Here is a 19,196-nt window from a genome sequence, read left to right on the forward strand (position 1 = left end):
AACTGTAAATCAAACGAAACTACATTGTGAGAAATCTTTCAGTTATAAGAATGAGGCAATATTGTCCCACTGTACATTTTGTCTAAATTTAAAATAAGATAGCTCCCCATCTGCCCAAGAAGGAAGACAAGGGAAAATGTAGGTCAGTGTCTCTTAAGTCCCCAAATGAACTCAGGTGAGAAATGAAGCATCTGGAGAATGATTGTAGCTATCAAAGATAGTACTCACAATCCTTATGATGGTGGGTCAGTTCCACACACACACACACACACACACACACAGAGGAATGCATGTAAAACCAAAGAAATCTGCACCAAGCTGGTAGACTACGCCAATATCAATTTTCTGGTGTGACACCACATTATAATTATGCAACAAGTCCCTAGGGAAATCAGTGAAGTGTACAAGAAATCCCTCTGTATTATTTCTTACAACTTCAAGCCAATCTACAATTATTTAAAGATAAGTTAACAAAAATAGAATTAAGCTGCAGGATGCTTATCAAAACATCTTTATGTCAGCAAAATGTTGGAACCAAGATAGACGCTCAGTAATGTGGTAAAACTATATGACTGTAATTAACCTAGAGCAGTTAAAAATAATACAAGTCTGCTGGTGACATGGGAGGGTGCTGACATTCAGTAACAAAAGAGATGGGATTTACAAAGTATGCAAGCACAGTTTCCTTTCTGTGTACAAAGGACAAGGATTTGTAAAGGTATATACCAAAATGCCATCAGTGTCTCTCTGCCTATTAGGATCATAGATGACTTGTAGTTTTCCATACTGCATTTTCATATTTCTACTTTTTCTCTAAAATGAGCAGTATTACCTAACAAATATCTAAAAGGTCAAGTGTCCTATGGATGGAGCTTAGGTGACTCCTGTATGGTTCTAGAAGAAAAAACAAGACAAACAACTACATGGCAAGGCATTTCAGTTCTGCAGAAGGATGAATGAGCTACCTATGAGAACCACAGAACATCAACCACCACCTTACAAGCCTGTGGCCTCCAATGGGCACTGAGTTCACCAGGGTCTGGTAAATTCCTTCTTAGCAATTACATGGATGAGTCTGGCCTATGCAGGCTGGGAGGCTGCACCCAGCTGTCTTCGAGTCCCAGAACTCTGTCATTTGATTTTGCAATGAATTTACCAGATACCACCTCTCCTTTTAAAAGCCCCTTTTATGTTTCAAAGCACTTTCACATATGCTGGTTTATATTAATTTAAATACAATCCTTAAAAAAAATCCTGTCCCTGCAACAATTCTGTAGAGTAGGCAAGGCAGGAGTTATTACCTCCATTTTACTGAATTGAAAACTGAGGCAACCATAGTGTAATTCTTAATATAAGGCAGGGAGAGGATAAAGATGAGTTATGAGATCACAGCTCCTTTCTACTGATTCAAAGCCCCACCTTCCCACAAGTGTTTGGAAGCTGAGTAGATCTGGCCTGAAGATGCTTGCATGATGGGTGCCAGTTGAATGAAAGATGTCAAATGATTAGCACAGATGGATAATAAGTACCAGCAATGAATAGACCGATCTAATTGCTCCTATTATTGTACACTGACTCTACCACGGTCAAGTAAGCGGTATTTCCACTCAGCTTAAAAGTCACGACTGATCAAGCCAGCTGATGGACTTGAACAGCCCAAGAGGCTGAAGAATCTCATGGGGGAACTCAATCAGTCCTCTTGCCATGTACCTTCTCCTGACAGAGACAGTGAAGACGCCCATGAGCTGGGTTTCTGGGCCAGTTCAATAGCGAAGGGGGCCCACTGTGAGCTTAATGAAGCACGCCTTTGTTACTTTCACCAAAGGAATTAGCAGAGGACTTTTGTATTTATTTTGCAGTGGCAGCAGATTAAGCACTTCAGCAATAATGTGGCAATTCACCAAAAGAGGTCTTAGTTAGGTGCTATCTGAAATCATGAAATTAAGTGGGAAAACACACACAAGGAAAAGGTTTATATGTTTTAGAAAAATAAATCCAAATTTTAGATAAATGATACTCTTCACAAAGTCTATTAAACAAATGTCATATTTTCATTGGCTGATAGTGCCGTTTACACCCATGTATCGTGTTCTGTGTGCCAAGTTCTCTCCTGAGTGCCTCTGCTCTCAACCACTGCTTCCCAAGCTGCTATAGGAGGAGAATGGAGAGTCAGCGAGGTTAAGGGCATTTCTGCCAAGCCACACGGCAGCCAAGTAGAAGCAACAGGATCTCAGTGCAGGTCTGATGACTCTCCGAAGGTTTTCCCCAGATGTTGAAAGCACATGCTTTTTTTTGCAGGCTGGCATTGTGGTGCAGTGGGCTGAGCAGCCACCTGCACTGCCAGCGCCAGAATCTCATTTTAGAGCACTGGTTTGATTCCTGGTTACTCTGCTTCTGATCCATACCCCTGCTAATAATGTACCTGGGAAAGTAGCAGAAGATGGCCCAAGTGCTTGGAACCCTGCCACCCACATGGGAGACCCAGATGGAGTTTCTGGCTCCTGGTTTCAGCCTGACCCAGTCCTGACCAATAAGACCACCTGGGAAGTGAACCAGCTGACAGAAGATCTCTCTCTGTCTCTCCATCTCTCTATGTTACTCTGTCTTCAAATAAATACAACAAAACTTTTTTAAAAAGGAAAGTATATAATGTTGTTATAAACAGGAAGTAATGGAGGCTTCCATATAATGATGTAATAAATTACTTTAGGAGATACACAGTTCACTTGGAAACAGTTGGAGAACAATGAGAAAAACTAGACTGGACTTGACATAACACATACAATGAGGTTAAAGTGGGAAAGATGAACTTAAAGAAACAACTGAAAAAAATCAATGTACCTATATTGTTAATATATCAATATAGATATTGGCTATTAATAATAAATTACTGAGTGAGGTGATATCATGATATCACAGACACTTGAAATATTTTTATTCCTAGTTACTTAACATTCTATTTCCAACATGCCATTCAAAACTGCATTCAACACTCTATTCACTCTTTCAATGACTTCTGAGCACCTATCCTATGCCTAGCACTGCTCTAGGTAGCATAATTTCTGCAGTAACTTAAATGCACAAAAGTTCCAGAACTGACAAAGGTCACATAAACTCGATGGGGAAATGAGGTAGTAGAAAGAAAGCTTGAGGTAGAAGTCTTTAGTTTTAATCCTGGCCAGATGGCCTTAAGCAAATTATTTGAAGCTCTCTGATTTTCAGTTCCCTTACCTCTAAACTGAGTATAATAATATCAGTTTTTATTAGGAAAAATGCTAGTTTATATGTGAAAAACATATTTATTCTTTGGTCTTGAAGAAACTGAGGTAGTTGATGAGGCATAAAAGTTTTGTCCTCATTATTAAAACCTTCAAAATATTTCATTCCATTTTTTTCCCATGATCTAAGCTTTCTGGTTTAATGTTAACCATGTGTAAGACTTGCTGGGTCATGATAAGGTCAGTCCTCCATACCTAGCCACCAATTTCAAAGTCTGTGTTACAGGCTTAAGATGCCATAATTATGGACATTTCCCATTATTGTGGAAGGAAGTTAGATTTAAATTATATCTTGCTGATTATTTCATTTCAAAACTTAGAGAGAGGCATGCTGCTTCTTGACTGGTTCTTTAGGAACAAATCCATTGCAATTGATTACTGCTAAAGACCTTTCAGTGATTTTCCTTCCAATGTTTTTCCAGGATGCGGAAGATAAGAGCTGGGTGTAAGTGGGTGTGTCACAGGATCACCCAGTTACAGAAAGACCAGTTGCAGCACTCAGTTACACTTTACTGACAAAACTGAAGAAAGCAATCAGTTCTGACCCAATCTTCCTCCATTACCTACATAACCTCCCATGAGGCAGAGTGTGGAAAGGAGCAGGGAGATTTACAATCAACCCAGGAAATCAGATTTCTTCCTTCTAAACCAAGAGGTGCCCACCTTGAGATTCTGAGTCAACACAAGCCAGGCCTTGTATACGAGTGAAGAGAACGTAATTAGACAAGTTACAGACACAATTAGAAAATGCCCCCTCAGAAAAGTTCCCTTGCAACTTGGAGCAGCGCACAAATTCCCACTGTGCTTCACGAGGCCTCTGTCTCCTGGCTGGCTTAGACTTTCATGACAGACCTATGAATAACGAGCGTGGTCCACAAAACACAGACATACAACCTCCAATGCTGGATATAATTTGTTAAAAATAACAGATGTGGAAAATGTGCAAAGCTATAGTTTATAAAATATAAGGAATGTAGTCTCAGAAATGACTAGCTGAGTGTTAGCTAATTTTTTCTTTGTCCTCTACCTTCCCTACCCTCCAAGATTGGTTAGAAGAGCAAGATGACAAAAGTAAAGATGGGTACTCACTTCATCTCCAGGATCTCCTCCAGCTGTTTCCTCCTCTCTATCCGGAGGTTGGCCAAGTGGGCTTCCTTCTCAGCCAGGGACTGCTGGGTGGAGGCGAGGCGCGCCTTGGTGGCATCCAGTTCCTGTCTGGTCTTCTCCAGCGCATTCATCAGTTCCTCTATCTGAAAGGCACACAGAGCCTCTAAGTTACTATTCCTTCATTCAAGCAGAAGGCATTCCTTGCTAGTCTGTGTTGTGCTGAGAAACACAAAGTAATGGTAACTGTCCTTAAATTAGGCAAGGTGTCTTGGAATTCCCTTCTTTGTCACTGATTAAAAATAAACTTCCAAATGCATGCACATACACACACACAAAGTCTAAATTTCTCCGAAGTCCACATCCAGCTGGATTGCCTACAAACCTTTATAAAAACTATTTAACGTATTTATTAGAAGTCGGGGCGGGGGGGGGGGGGGAGGTGAGCTGCTTGACCTAATGTCAACCAGTGTTTGGCTACTTCCCCACAGTTGGGAGGAAGGTAACAGTTTGAATGCATTTTGCGCAGACAATACACTTTTGTGTGTATGCCTCAGGGTAGTTTGACAGGAAGTTAATCCACATGTTTTGGAGTCATTCATGTTTTTACCTATCAAAGCCTGGTTTGATGTCCATGAGGCCTCAGGAGCCCTTCTCACCTCACCTCCCTGCCTTACATACAGGAAGCAAGATTCGGCCAAAGGTAAACAGAACTCCAGCCACAAAAGGTTCAAGTTTGGTTTGCTCCTGAAGTTTGAGAGGGTTCTAAACTTGAAATAAATGACATGTAACTTTTATAGGGTGCTAATACACCATAGGAATAAGCCACACTATCAGATATCCCGGATTTTCAGCCAGGTCCCAAAAAATTGGACCAGGGAGCCCTAAAGCAAGGCCTCATCCTCCCCAAACCACTGAGGACTTTTTAAAATCCAACACACAACAAAGAGGACTGGTATAAATGGTTTTGTTCCAGAGACTTCCGTGGAGCAAGCTGGTAAAATGCCATCCCTTGCATAGGCAGACCCTATCCACCCTGCTGATTCAAAATCATAGTTCCAGGAAGTTTCTAGATTCCAGGGCTGATATTCGGGTTTCTAAGTCACCCCTTCCAGCTAAACTTGGCAGAATGGACTCATCCATCACTAAAGTCAACAGAGCACCCTTCAGAATGTGTCGATGATATGTTAAGTTCCAATTCATAAAGACTTTCTACACAATTTCTGCAGTTTTACATGGAATTTACTCAGAATAAGCATTATAGTTCTCATCCAAGATAAATTACATGCTTTTAAGACTCAGAAAACCCTCCTTCTAGCCCTGATAAAAAGAGGAAACTTAATGACCATGTAATTTAAATCAAAGCCAAAACCAAAAAACAATTTCAAAAGTGAGGAACAGAAAAGATAACCTATGAAAGCCACAGAACCACACCTGTTTAACTTAAGAATAAAGGACATAATTCTCTAGCTCTTCAAGTACATACACTTTAAAAAGCAATCATAAACATTTCAGTTACATATGTAGGTCCACAGAACCTCTCATATGTGACTAGATGTTCTATATGAAGCGAATTGTACTGATGCTAAAGTCGAGTTTTGAGTTTTCCTCCATTATCCTGGTTTTTTTTTTGTTTGTTTGTTTTGTTTTTTGTATTAGCTCAATATCAGAATTATGGTCATTCTGTGAGTCAATCCTAATTCTCTGCCTGACTGTCAATATGAGATGGCCTGTGTCCTCATGACTTCTTTTGCTGTCACAAATATTTCTTTATTTCAAACATCCATTTGACTCCACAAGAGAGGGGAGATCTCCAGGATTCTTGCCTGCTGAAATCTCTCTCATTGGTGGAAGCTGACCTATCTACAATCTACACGCACAGAGCTAATTACCTGGCTTTCCATGTTCTTAGCATACCTGCCACCAGACTGCCTGGAGGCAGACACTAGCTAGTTTTACATCAACTCAACTTTCAACAATTATACTTTAGAGTAATGATCTGCAGGGTAATCCAGTCATTTCAACAACAACCATGTGAGAAAACTTGAGAACCCAAGAGATATAATACAGAGTTTACATTCATGGAGTTGTCATTGTTCTCCATCAAAAACTGCAAGTATCAGATAAAAATGTTGTTCTCCACACCTTGGTAGCTCAGTTTTGAAACAGCTTCCCAGGCCAAGGCTGTCTTCTCATTCCAATTCATGTGTCCCTGTACAGTGTGCATGGCACACCAAGGACCACACAGGGCTGTCAGGGCATTATAGAGCAGGGCCGTTCTCCCTGTTGTGGTGGGGGCAGGGTGGTTCGCTATATTTCAGTTCTTTTCCCTGTGGGCACATGGTAGGGAAGATACTTTATTCTCCCTTTAGTCAGGTATGGCTATTGCCAACAAAACCACTCTCATTCCCAGGTAGAAGCATTTTAATACTAGTCCTCAACTTCACTCATCCTTTTCCCAGGCCATAGTGACTGCAGATGCCTACGCACACAATGTCCCCTCCAGCCGGAGTCCCTGAGTAAACACAACGAAGTCCAAGGCTGACCCACATCACATAAGCAAAATACAGAGCTTTCCTGTACAGCACCAAAGACTGAAGGCTGCCTGGTAGTCCCAGCACAGCACAGTCCACCCTGACTGTAGAACTGTCCAGCTTCTCATCAAGTGCTCTGGGTCTCCTTCCCTCTTCCCACCATCAAAAGGAAACTGCTTGTTATTCTTGCTTTCCCATGGAAATTCTACTCTTTCTGGCCACTTCTATCTTGCCAGCTGTCTTTTCTTAAAGTCTAACTAGCCTTTGCCATGTTTTTAAAAAGATTGATGTATTTCAAAGGTGGGGGGGGGGGCACACACAGATAGAGATTTCCTATCCACTGGTTCACTCTTCAAATGGTTATAATAGCCAGGGCTGGGCCAGGATGAAGCCAGGAACTAGGAACTCCATCTGGGTCTCCCACATGAGTAGCAGTGGCCCAAGTACTTGGCCATCTTCTGGTGTTTTCCCAGGAGCATTAGAGAGTTGGACTGGAAGCAGAGCCTAAGGGACTGCAACCAGTGCTCTAATATTCAATGCCAGTGTTGCTAGCAGCTGGCTTAACCCACTGTACAACATCACTAACCCCATAAACATTTGTCTTCTTAACTGTATTCATAACAACCAATAGAAGCACCTACCACAGATGCCCTGGGCACAGCGGTATCCCCAATGTAAGAATCTAACCAACATTCACTGAATGCTAGAATGATCTTCAAGTCCTGATATTCAGAACTAGTCACTAGCAAGGAGCTGGATCTGCACTGGAATAGCCAGGGCTCGAAGTAGCAATCTGATATGGGATACTGGCATTGCAAGCAGAGGCTTAACCTATTGTGCCACAACACCAGTCCCAAACTTGAGTGTCTTAAACATTGCCCCAAATTTATCTGCTTCTTTACTGAAGAAACATTTTAAGCTGATCAATATACAGTAGTGTCTTAAAAACCACCAGGTTAGAGTCATGACATCACTTACTGTGTGACTAACACAAGTCCCTTCTCTTAGTTTTCTCATCTGTAAACAGCAGACCATGTTGCTTGCCTTTTAGATTTACGTGGGCACATTAAGTGACATGATATAGCTCAAAAGCCATTTTTTTTCTGATAAGAATACTTTTTTTTCTGACAAGAATAAGATAAAGAATAAAGCATTATATGGAACCTATAAGACACAGAACTAAAAAGTTAATTTTTTTCCTTTTATTTAAGATTAAATAACATTATTTTTAGTTAAGACCCTCTGATTCCCATCACCTAGAGAAAAATATCATAAACATTTTATTATAATTTCTCCAACTCTCTGTATATTTATACAACTGAGATCATATATATACATATGCAAATAAATATGTCTGTAAGCAACTCACATGTCATGAACATTTGCCCTTTTGTCATTAAAGAGTATTTTGGAAATGCAGTTTTATTTAGTGAATCTACTCTAATCACTCCTTATTTTCCTGAAATTGACCTTCCTCTTAATGTTATAGCTGGATGTTTGTACCCCATCCAAAATACACTGAAATCCTAACCCCAAGGCAGTGGTATTAGGTGGTATGGCTTTGGGAACTGATTTCATGGGATTATTATGCCTTTATGAAGGAAGCACAAGGGAGATGCTTGCCCCTCCCAGCCTGTGAGGACACAGCCAAAAGTCAGCAGTCTGCAGCCTAGAAGGGGGTCCCCACCACAACGTCAGCAATGCTGGTACTAGCAGTTTAGGACTTCCCAGCCTCCAGAATGGTGAGAAATAAATGTCAGTTGTGTCTAAGTCGTTCAGTCTATGGCATTTTGCTAGGGCAGCATGAATGAGGTAAGGCACAGGAACCTGGCTGCTCTGTTTGTTTTGCAAACTCATATTCTCCTTGCAGGTTATAACTGGGTCCTTCTTGTGACTGTCCTAGAGATTATCCTCACCCATGGAGACACCCGGGTGACAGACTGAAGTCTTTCTCCTCAGCTGTCACCTCTATGCAGCTACCTCACCAACCTTTATCTCCTTTTGCTCACTTGAGCTCATTCACAGGCACGCAAGCACCTGCTGATCACTTCCACATGGAAGTCCAAATCTCAATTATGTTGAAGATGACCAAACACCAACTCTTGATCTATGTACACTTGCCTAAACCAAATCTCTACCACCAACAGCACCATTCAACCTGCCACTCCCTAACATCTACCATTTGCTTATAGTGCCATGACCTTTCCTCAGTCACTCTTGTTTAAGACTTCAGAGTCACATTTGTCACTTCCTTCTCCTTTCTCTTTTGCTTCCCATTCATCACCAAGTATCACAGATCTATTTTATAAACACTTCTTGGACCTTTGATTCTCTTCCTTCATTACTTTTGACACTCCAAGCTCAGGTCTGTTCTCCTCTGACATGTATGACAAGGTTGGAATGAATTCGATATATATACAGATGAGTAGATATCTGTATGTGTGTGTGAAAACATGCATGTTTATATGCATATGTGATCCCAGACTCTGTCTCTACCCCCACCTAATCCAAGTCAAGACAAAGCTGTCCCTGATCAGCTTCTTCCCTACCACAGCACATTTTCTTCAGCCAGGGTTGCTCCTGTTGACTCTGGGATTTTATGAGTCATAACTAGCAAATGGGTAGCAATATGGAACTAGGACTCTGGGCACAAAGGGATGGGCTTTGGAGAGCAGGCTAAGGTGAAAGTGAGAGAAAGAAGGAAGAGCCATGAGCCAGGGAATACAGAGCATGTCTTTGTTTCTTTTTAAAGATAATTGGAGGAGGAGAGCAAGGGGAGAGAAAAACTTGCAAGGGGTTATTCCTGGGGCTCCTTCAATGTTTTCTAAAGATCCAAGTTGAAGGTTAGACTTCCCTTTGGACTTTTCTCAGTTGTTTTGACTGTGTCTTTGAACTGGACCCTATGGGTTTGGGATTCAAAGAGTTTCCACAGAAATTATTGTCACAACTTGTTGCCCCATTGCCAGGAAAACATGCCTAAACCATCAGTATTTGTCAAAAATATCACTGGCCTAGCTCCAACATCTTAAGATTCCTGTTGTCCACAGCTGTGGTTTTTAAGCTGTGTTCCCAAGATCACCAGGGGTTCCAGGCCACCAGGGTGTCTTGTGGGCTGATAAACAGTTCAGCGGAGTGGGAAGAGTGCGAGTCAGCAGGAGCCTGAGTGCACCACGCCACACTCAAAGGACTTGCACTACAAGGATCTGCTTTATGAGAGGCTTTCTACTTCGGGGGTAGCTTGAAATTTAAAAGTTTTAGTACTGTTAAGTACTGAGAATGGTTAAAAAGCATGGATTCTGAGGCCAGTCTGTACTGATCATATCTGCTTCACCCTGTACTAACTATGCGACTTGGGGAAAGCTGAGTGCTTCTAAGAGTTACTGCAAGTATTATACAAAGCAATGGATGTAAAACTCTTTTTCAATGGATGAAGCACAAATGGCCAACAGACACATGTAAAACATCTCGGAATCACTAGCCATCAGGGAAATGCCAATAAAATACACAATGAGGTATCACCTCATTCCATTAGAATCCCTATTATCCAAAAATCAAAGAATAAGAATGCAAGAATGCTGGCAGTTGTAGAGGTTGTAGAGGAAAATGTACCCTAAGACACTGTTGGTGAGAATGCAAATTGGTACGACCATTATGGAAAACAGTATGGAGATTCCTCAGAAAAGTAAAAATAGATCTACCACAGGACACAGCTATTCTACCAGTGGAAATATACCCAAAGGAAATGACATCAACATATGAAAGAGTTAGCTATACTCCCATGTTTATCAGCCCAATTTATAATAGAAAAGATATGAAATCAATCTAGGTGTCCATCAGTGGAAGACTGGATAAAGAGAATGTGGCATATATCCATAAAGGAATATTACAAAGCCATAAAAAGAATGAAATCCTGATATTTGAAACAAAATGGATGGAACTGGAAATCATTATGCTAACTGAAATAAGCGAGACCCAGAAAGACAAATACCACATTTTCTCTTATTTGTAGGAGTTAATATAGAGTATAAAAGTTGCGTTGATGTCAATCATTTGGTATTTAGTTATAAATACAGCTTTACTGAATCATACCAGGTAAATGACAATATAGTTTTCTTTCCTATCTTATGATCATTGACATTAATTCCTCATTCTGTGATATTAACACTGTTTTCAAAGAAAAATAGCATATATGTGTATGTATATTATGTTTACATTGGAAGAAAACTGGCAAACTGTTAACAAATGTAATATAGAGAAAAATTGGGAAAAAATGCTCTTAGTGCAGAGACTGGTAAGTAGGAAAACATGTACTATATTCTTCACAAAGAGGGAGCTCACCACAGTGGTTAGGAGCATAACTCAGTAGTGAGCCTACCACTTCCTAGTACCTCGTAAATTTTTAACATACTTCATTTTTGCTTATTACTGAACTAGAGCCTTTCACTTGTTATCACCTATCCCCCCATCATCTGACCCGTGCCATGTGCACACACACCCCAGGACTGCCCACACACTCTTCTCGGCCCTCCGAAACTGCCTGTCCTTCATGGCCCTGCCCACGCCTGGCCTCCTCCACAGTGGAGCTTGGGAAGCAGTCGGACCTAGGTCATGTTTTAGTTCCACCTACAGGAACTCTGTAACCTTAGATCACTCTTAACCCAAAGTTTCCTAAATATTGCTACATGCTAGAATCCATTGGGAAACTTTTAAAAATTCCTGATGCCATGGTCACACTTCTTGCAAACAATTAAATCAAAATACTTGAGGGTGGGAACCAGACACCTGTATTTTAGTAAAGATCCAGGTGACTCTGAAACACAGCCAAGGCTGGGAAGCCTGGACATTACTGACTTCTCTAAGCCTTCAGATGTTCTCTTAGAGGGTAGGGAGGAGACAGAAGCCACCACACAGGACTGACACACACCTAAGTGAGAAGCTACACATCAAACTGAGCCCTTGCTGCTGGACACCTGGAGGCATCGGGCGAGTGGCAGTTCCCAGCCACACTCCTTCCAGCCAACTGCGGGCCTTCCCTTTACACCACCTGCGTCCCTTCTGCACGATGTATCTCCTTAGCAGCTGCCTCTGGACTGAGCCCCTGGAGTACAGGGCTGGCACTCCACCTTCAGCTCACAAAGTACAATGATGGGAGAAGTACAAGCCCAAACCTGATATTTCCTACCACTCACCATCCTCGCCAAAGGTCTTTCCAGTCTTTGCTCTCTGTTTGCCTCAAGCACTTTCTCTTTGCTATGGAGTCCAGGCAGCTCAGTGACTGAAAGGATGGAGACACTATACTCACTACCACCCCAGCAGCTGGCAGGAACACATGGGAACTCATGACTGAATCCCAGGATCTGAGCTGTGGTAGAAGCAAGAAGCTTTGAGTCCTGCGTGGTATCCCACAAGCTCTCTCCTGGGGCCTGGAAGATGTGTGTCCCTTCCTTGCTTCATTTCCCCACCTCGCTGGGTGGCTCCTACATACTGGGCACCATGCTGGACAGCAGCCAAGCCACATGCTCAGCCTCAGAAGAAATCTGGTTGAGCAGGGAGGATTGGAATCAAACAACTGCCACAGCTATGATTTTAGAAAACAAAAAAGCTTCTAAAGTACTGAGTGATAGGAGGGGGTAAAACAGCCACCGCTGTACCCTCGGCCTGTGGCTGGCCTGATGAGGAGGGGCGGGTGGCCCAGGCTAGAGGACATCCCTTCTGTAGGGCAATACTACTTGGGAAATCACAATGATTACGAGCCAATAAAACCTGTGGGGAGGTCCAGCAGGAAGGTAACCCATTTGTCTCCATTTAACACAGCGTGTGTTTCTTTCAGAAGCTCATCTACCAGCAATTTACCAGACAGCATTTCCTGGGGGTGGGGGGAAGGGGGAACCTTTTAGGGAAGGTGTTAAATTCCTAAGATGTCATTCTCTGGGAAAACAAGATTCACAACAACCTCAGAAGTCTTCCAGAATACTCAAAGATATTATACTGAAGATAGTTTCCTAAATGGTCCCCAACTGATTCTGGGTCTGGAAAGTTAAGATTACATTTTACGGTATGTTTTCTTGGTGTTACATATCCAGAACATAATTATTAAAAGTTTCTTTAAACTAGATGTCAACTTGGTCTCACCAAGTACAAAGCACCAAAGACCCTGAATAACTGCACACCACTTCTGATTTTATTAGTCATTCTACATTGTAGATGATAAAAATTCTTCTATAAAATGGTACCAGGACTATTGAACTATGTTTGAATAATGCATAACCCTTTACATTTTTTAAGCATAGCGAAGCTGTCATGTGGCTTTTCTGAAGAGTCGAGAGCTTACACATGGCTCTGCTTGAAGTTTCAGAGCTCTTAAAGTGAGAAATGGAGACTTCAAACAATCCAAGAAAACACCTGTTTTAAGACCTTACATCATTAACACGCGCAGCCTTAAATGGACATATGCATTTGTGCTGTCTGAGAATCTGACAGCCAGCTCCTCTCTGTTACCCCCAGTTCTGTGTGTCTCTGTGATGCATGGTGACTTCTCCTGTTGTGCAAGAGGCTTCCCCGGGCAAGAGTAGATCACATATTTTGATAAACACCCCACACATACACACCATTAAGCTATAAATGGCAGTATCGAGTTGGTGTGTATTTTGTGTCTCTGACTGCAATTTGTAAAGCCATATTAAAAGACATTAAAAAGACACTCTGATGATGCCTTAGGTTTCACCATGCATCCTGGTTTCCTGTCTTCACCCCGATCTGTATGCAGGAGGACGATGCTAGTCTTCAGTTTGGACTGGAACTCAGAGCCAGTGATATCCCTGTACCCTAGGTTACAGCAAACCTGGAATGTATATTGGTCCCATGGGAATAGCTGGACCTCACTCAACTCTACTCTGGACACTGAAGATCACTCTGAGAGGCTAGCAATGTGGTACAGGAGGAAAAGCCACTGCCTGTGATGCCAGCATCCCATATGGGCCTCAGTTCCAGTCCCAGATGTTCCACTTTCAATCACACTCCTTAGTAATGCACCTGGGAAAGCAGCAGAAGACGGCCCAAAAGCTTGGGCACTGGTCACCCATGTTAGAGACCAATGGAGTTGCAGCCTCCTGGTTTTGGCCTGGCCCAACCCTGGCTGTTGTGACCATTTGCAGAGTGAATCGACAAATGAAAGATCTCTGCCTTCGTTTGTCTTTCTCCCTTTCTGTCACTTTGCCTTTGAAATAAATCAAATAAATCTCTCTCTCTCTCTTTTTTTTTTTTTTTTTTTTTGACAGGCAGAGTTAGACAGTGAGAGAGACAGAGAGAAAGGTCTTCCTTCCATTGGTTCACCCCCAAAATGGCCGCCACGGCAGGCGCGCAGCACCTATCCAAAGCCAGGAGCCAGGTGCTTCCTCCTGGTCTCCCATGCGGGTGCAGGGCCCAAGCACTTGGGCCATCCTCCACTGCTCTCCTGGGCCACAGCAGAGAGCTGGACTAGAAGAGGGGCAACCGGGATAGAATCGGCACCCCAACCTGGACTAGAACCCAGAGTGCTGGCGCCGCAGGCAGAGGATTAGCCTAGTGAGCCGCGGCGCCAGCCTCAAATAAATCTTTTCAAAAATAGTGGCTACCCTGAGATCAAAGGCAAAAGTAAACACATGATCCCTTCCTGGATCCCAGAAGCAGCAGGGATAGACAGAGTCACTGTGGGCCTGAGGACCCCTCACAAGAGGACCACTGGCCCTATTCTCCCAGTTGCTCTTTTCTGATGAGTCTGTCTGCTCTGCCCTCCACCTCCCACCACTGCCTTCCACTGACACCTTTTGGAAAAGGCTGAAACTGGAAATCTTCTGACTGTTTCCTACGTTGGCCCACCTCTCCCCAAATCACTGGCTGTGATTTGTTTCACCCACACTGAAGTTTAAGCATCTAGGAGCTTTGCTTACATAAGTAACTTCACATCCTTCTACTGCATGCAAAAACCCACAGCCAGCAAGGTTGTTCGGGCTCATGTCATTTGATTTTGACTATATTTTAAATCTTTCCTTTCTTCCATCTCTCCCCAGGCTTTTTAACAAAATTTCACCTCATAATAGAAAATGGATGAAGGAGAAGTGTACAAGAATACATAATCTAACTTAACAGATTGTGTTCAATCAGATGATGTTAGCGAACAAATGAATAATAACATTTTTTCCAAAGTGGCCTTGAGCATTCTTCATCCCAAGCGGGTTTGGCTCAGTGGGACCCGGGTAAGAAAAAGGCTGTGTGTGGAGGTGGGTGTTTAATCCAGTAAAGATGTCAGTATGCCTGCATCCCACATCTGAGCACCTGGCTTCATTTGCTGGCTCTGGCTATGAACTCCAGCATCCTGCTAATGCAGAGCCTGGGAGGCATCTGTGATGGCCCAAGGGGCTGGGTTCTTGTTCCATGTGAGACACTGGGACTGAGGTCACAATTTCTGATTTTGGCCCAGCCTAGCTCTGGTTGTTGCTGGCATTTGGGGAATGAACCAGAGGCTGGGAGCTCACTTTTTCTGTCCCTTTATCTCTCAAATAAATGTTTAAACATTTTTTTTTCCAGAAGGCTCTTTTGGGGCCAACACTGTGGCCCAGCAGGTTAAGCTGCCATTTGTGGTGCTGGTATCCCACACTGGAGAGTCAGTTTGATTACTGGTTACTCTGCTTCCAATTTATCTCCCCGCTGATGGGCCTGGGAAGGCAGCAGATCATGAGCCCAAGTGTGTTGTGCCTTTGCCACTCATGTGGGAGATGAAAATGGAGTTCCAGGCTGCTGGCTTTGGCTTGGCCCAGACCTGGCTGTTGCAACCATTTGGGAAATAAGCAAGTGTATGGAAGATTTCTATCTCTGTCTCACTTTCTTTATGTTTGACCTTGCAAATAAAGACATATAAAGCTTAAAAAAAAAAAAAAGGTCATTTTTGGTTATTTTTGGTACATATTGAGCAACTGTGTCAGTCACAATGCTTCCATACTACAAAGAGCTGGCCTTCGTTCCTAATAGTCTAAGGCATTCTTGAGAAGCCATATGGGGAGCACCAAGGAGTGTGGGCTATAAAATAGACCCCTGGGGTTCCAAATCAGGCCTCATCCATGTGCTGGCTCAGTGATTCTGATAAAGCTACTTGACTTCTGTATTCACCAGTCTCCTCCTCTGTAACGTGTAAGTCATTATTATACCTCACTGGAACCTTTTAAAAAATACGCTAGAACATCTACATGTAGCAAGCATGTGGGTCCCCGGAATAGCTATCAGCAGTGGCCCCGGTTGAAGCACTGGCATTTAGTTTTCATCTTCAAATCAATCTAATCAGGCACAAAATAGATCTTATTCCTAGTTTAATCTTACTTAGGCTAAAGTCCAAAGACAAAGATTAAGAAAGAGAGGAAGGCAACAGAACAGCACTGCCCAACAGAATACCCTGCATTGGTAACAATGGCCTAGCATTTGCTGTCCAGGACATATCTCACCAACCATACGTGGCTAAAGAGCACTGGAAATGTGGCTGGTGCATCCTAGGACCTGAAGTTTTAATTCAGTCTTAATTAAAATTTAGGATGGTAGATACTATGTTGGAAAGAGCAGCATCACAGCAAACAAGTTGCACAAAGTTGTTTGGATGATGTCTTAGGATGATGATCAGAAATTATTTTAGTCTTTATGGAGTTGACCTTTTTTGATCATAGGAGAAAAAAGTTTTAGTTCTGTTCAATTCAGCACAATTCTTGAGTTCCCATTTGACTCTCTGACTCTACTTCTGGGGTTTATTCTAAAGATATAATAAACATGTTTATAAAATCACATATGTATCCGTATGAATATACATATATATCTATTTATACAAACACAATATATATATTCATACACAAATGTATACATATGTATGCATGCTTTTCCTAAGAAATGAGTTAAATTAACCATAGTTGTGCATACCATACATGTCTAAAACTGTGGAAAAGCAATCTGAAAATAAATTATGGGTATCCAATTTTTGAGATGTTGGTCAGACATTAAACACTAAGCGATAAGATCTAATGTAAATGAAAGATCATCATACAAACTTTTTTTTTTTTTTCCAAGAGGCTCGCAGAGGCCTTTATTTCTCTAGCTCAAAGTATACACCACCACGACCTGATCTGTTACTCCTTTTACTAGAATAGTTAAAATCATCATGTTTACCACACTATCAAAAAGCTCTATTTTCTCTCCCCAAATCAAAGTGGTTCAACAGAAGGTAGAAACGGCCGGGCACCTGCGGCTCTGGCTTCGGGCAGGCGGCTACGGGTCTCACCGCGGGCACTGCCTTAAGCCAGCGCTGCGGCCATACGGCGTGAACGGACGCCTGTGCCGCTCTGCAGCCGTGCAGTCTGCTCTTTAAAAAATCAGTAGTATGCAGTTTGCTCACTCTCAAGTCTCAAGAAAAAAAACTGAAAGGTCACTTTTTTCTCTTTAAACATTGGTGTGTAGCATAACTGGTGGGTAGAAACGCACCCGCCTAAAAGCTGCTCAGCAGATTCTGACTTCAGGGTGGCAGGCCCCCGAGCAGGGCTGGGCCAGTGGCCGCCTGCACGGTGGGGTTCTCAGCACCCCAGCCCAACGAGGGGCTCAGAGCTGAAGCTCCAGAGGGAGGGGCTGGCCCCTTGTCGCCCTGCTAGTGGCAGAGCTGGGCGTCACCCTGAGCTGCGGCCAAATGGCCACCTGAGGCCCCAGCCGCTGCATCATACAATCTTAAGGGAGGAAAACGAGATAGTAAACAGTAAACACAAGGCTTGTACTTGGTAGAGAAGCTCCTTAGGTGTTCCATTTTGGAGTGCATGAGTTTGAGTCCCAGATCCACTAACAATCCAGTTTCCTATTAATGCATACCCTAGGAGGCAGCAGGTGATGGCTCAATAACTTGGAGTCCTTGCTACCCATATGGGAGACAAAGACTGAATTCCTGGCTCTTGTCTTTAGGCTTGGCACAGCCCAGGCTGTTGCAGGCATTTGGGGAGTGAACCAGTGGATAAAAGATCTCTCTCTCTCTCTCTCTCTGTGCCTTTCAAATAATAAATAAAATTTTAAAAATAAACACTAAATACAAACCCACATGTGGGGAATTTTAATGTAGTCATATGTTCATAGAAAAACAGACCAGAAGGCAATACTTGAAATATTCATGATGGGTTTGTTTCTACGCTTAGAGATTACAAACATTTATTTTTTCTTTGTATATCTATGTCTATATATGCATTACTATAAACAAAAGAGTAACTTTTAAAAATTTTCAAACAAGGAAGGTCTGCATAGAAACTGCTTCTGCTCCCAAGCAAAAATCAGTTATTGGTAGATCCCCATCTTCAAAGGAGATGAAAAATGCATGACTCCAGAACAGGATGGGGCCTTCTGGAAGCAGTCAAAGCAGCAGCTACCCTTAGCCAAAATGGCCTTACGACAGGCTACTCATGTAGGCATGGGTGTGGTGCCTTGGCTCTGACAGCCCTTATATTTATACTGATTATACTCCAAGTTCACCAGGAAGTACCCATGTGTTAGTGACTCCAGAGCTGTCAACAGTAATTCCTGCCACCTCCACCCTGTCCCACAACGCATATTGCTCATTCCACTGCATTCCCTAATAAAGTTCTATGGGTTTTAGAAGACCAGCATGGTCAGTTCCTTGCTTGTTTTATTTTGTGCTTGTTTTGCACTGTCCAATTTTGGTGTTATCATTGTGCTTCTGGAGAATTCAAAATGAGCTGTCAGAAAGCTGTTAGAAAATCAGAAACATTTGTTCATGCCACTTGACCACCTTAATTAGCAAGGTCCATTCAACAAGTGAGAGTGGGATTCTCAGAAAGACAAACTGTCTTGTGATGCAATGATAAGTACTGAGGTAATTCCAAGAGGAAGAATAAAATGGGTCTCATTGACTCTGCCTTTCCTATGGACTCAGCTTTGGAGAAGACAAATTTCAATCATTAAAAATAAAGCCAACTCCAAGCCTGATCCCTCAAGATCTTTGCATCACAATTCTATCTACCTTGAGAAACAGGAGTGATTTCCCTGTATGTCATCATGGTCCTTGAGCACTTGGAGTTTAATGCAGCCTTGCATTCTCATACAGGCACAGCAGCTTCTTAAACACACAGTAAATGGTCAACAGAGTATTGTGAGAGGGATGCTGGAAGGAAGCAATATTCTAGGAAGGCAGTCATTACCTCTGATTTAAATAGCAGCTTTTCATATCCATTTGGATCCTTATATATTCCCACCCTCACATGTCCATTTAACTGAT

General features: G+C 42.5%; 1 protein-coding gene across 5 annotated transcripts in view; it reads right to left on the reverse strand.

The window, feature by feature from the left end:
• ERC2 (ELKS/RAB6-interacting/CAST family member 2) overlaps positions 1 to 19,196 on the reverse strand; it is a 1,040,531-nt gene that overhangs the window by 383,640 nt on the left and 637,695 nt on the right. For all 5 annotated transcript variants that reach the window (XM_062201107.1, XM_062201108.1, XM_062201106.1 and 2 more), the window contains one exon: positions 4,368 to 4,528. In XM_062201107.1, coding sequence (XP_062057091.1) covers positions 4,368 to 4,528 — 161 coding nt within the window. The remainder of the gene's footprint in view (positions 1 to 4,367; positions 4,529 to 19,196) is intronic.

The sequence above is a fragment of the Lepus europaeus genome, chromosome 9 (assembly GCF_033115175.1).
Source record: "Lepus europaeus isolate LE1 chromosome 9, mLepTim1.pri, whole genome shotgun sequence".
Taxonomy (NCBI): Eukaryota; Metazoa; Chordata; class Mammalia; order Lagomorpha; family Leporidae; genus Lepus; species Lepus europaeus.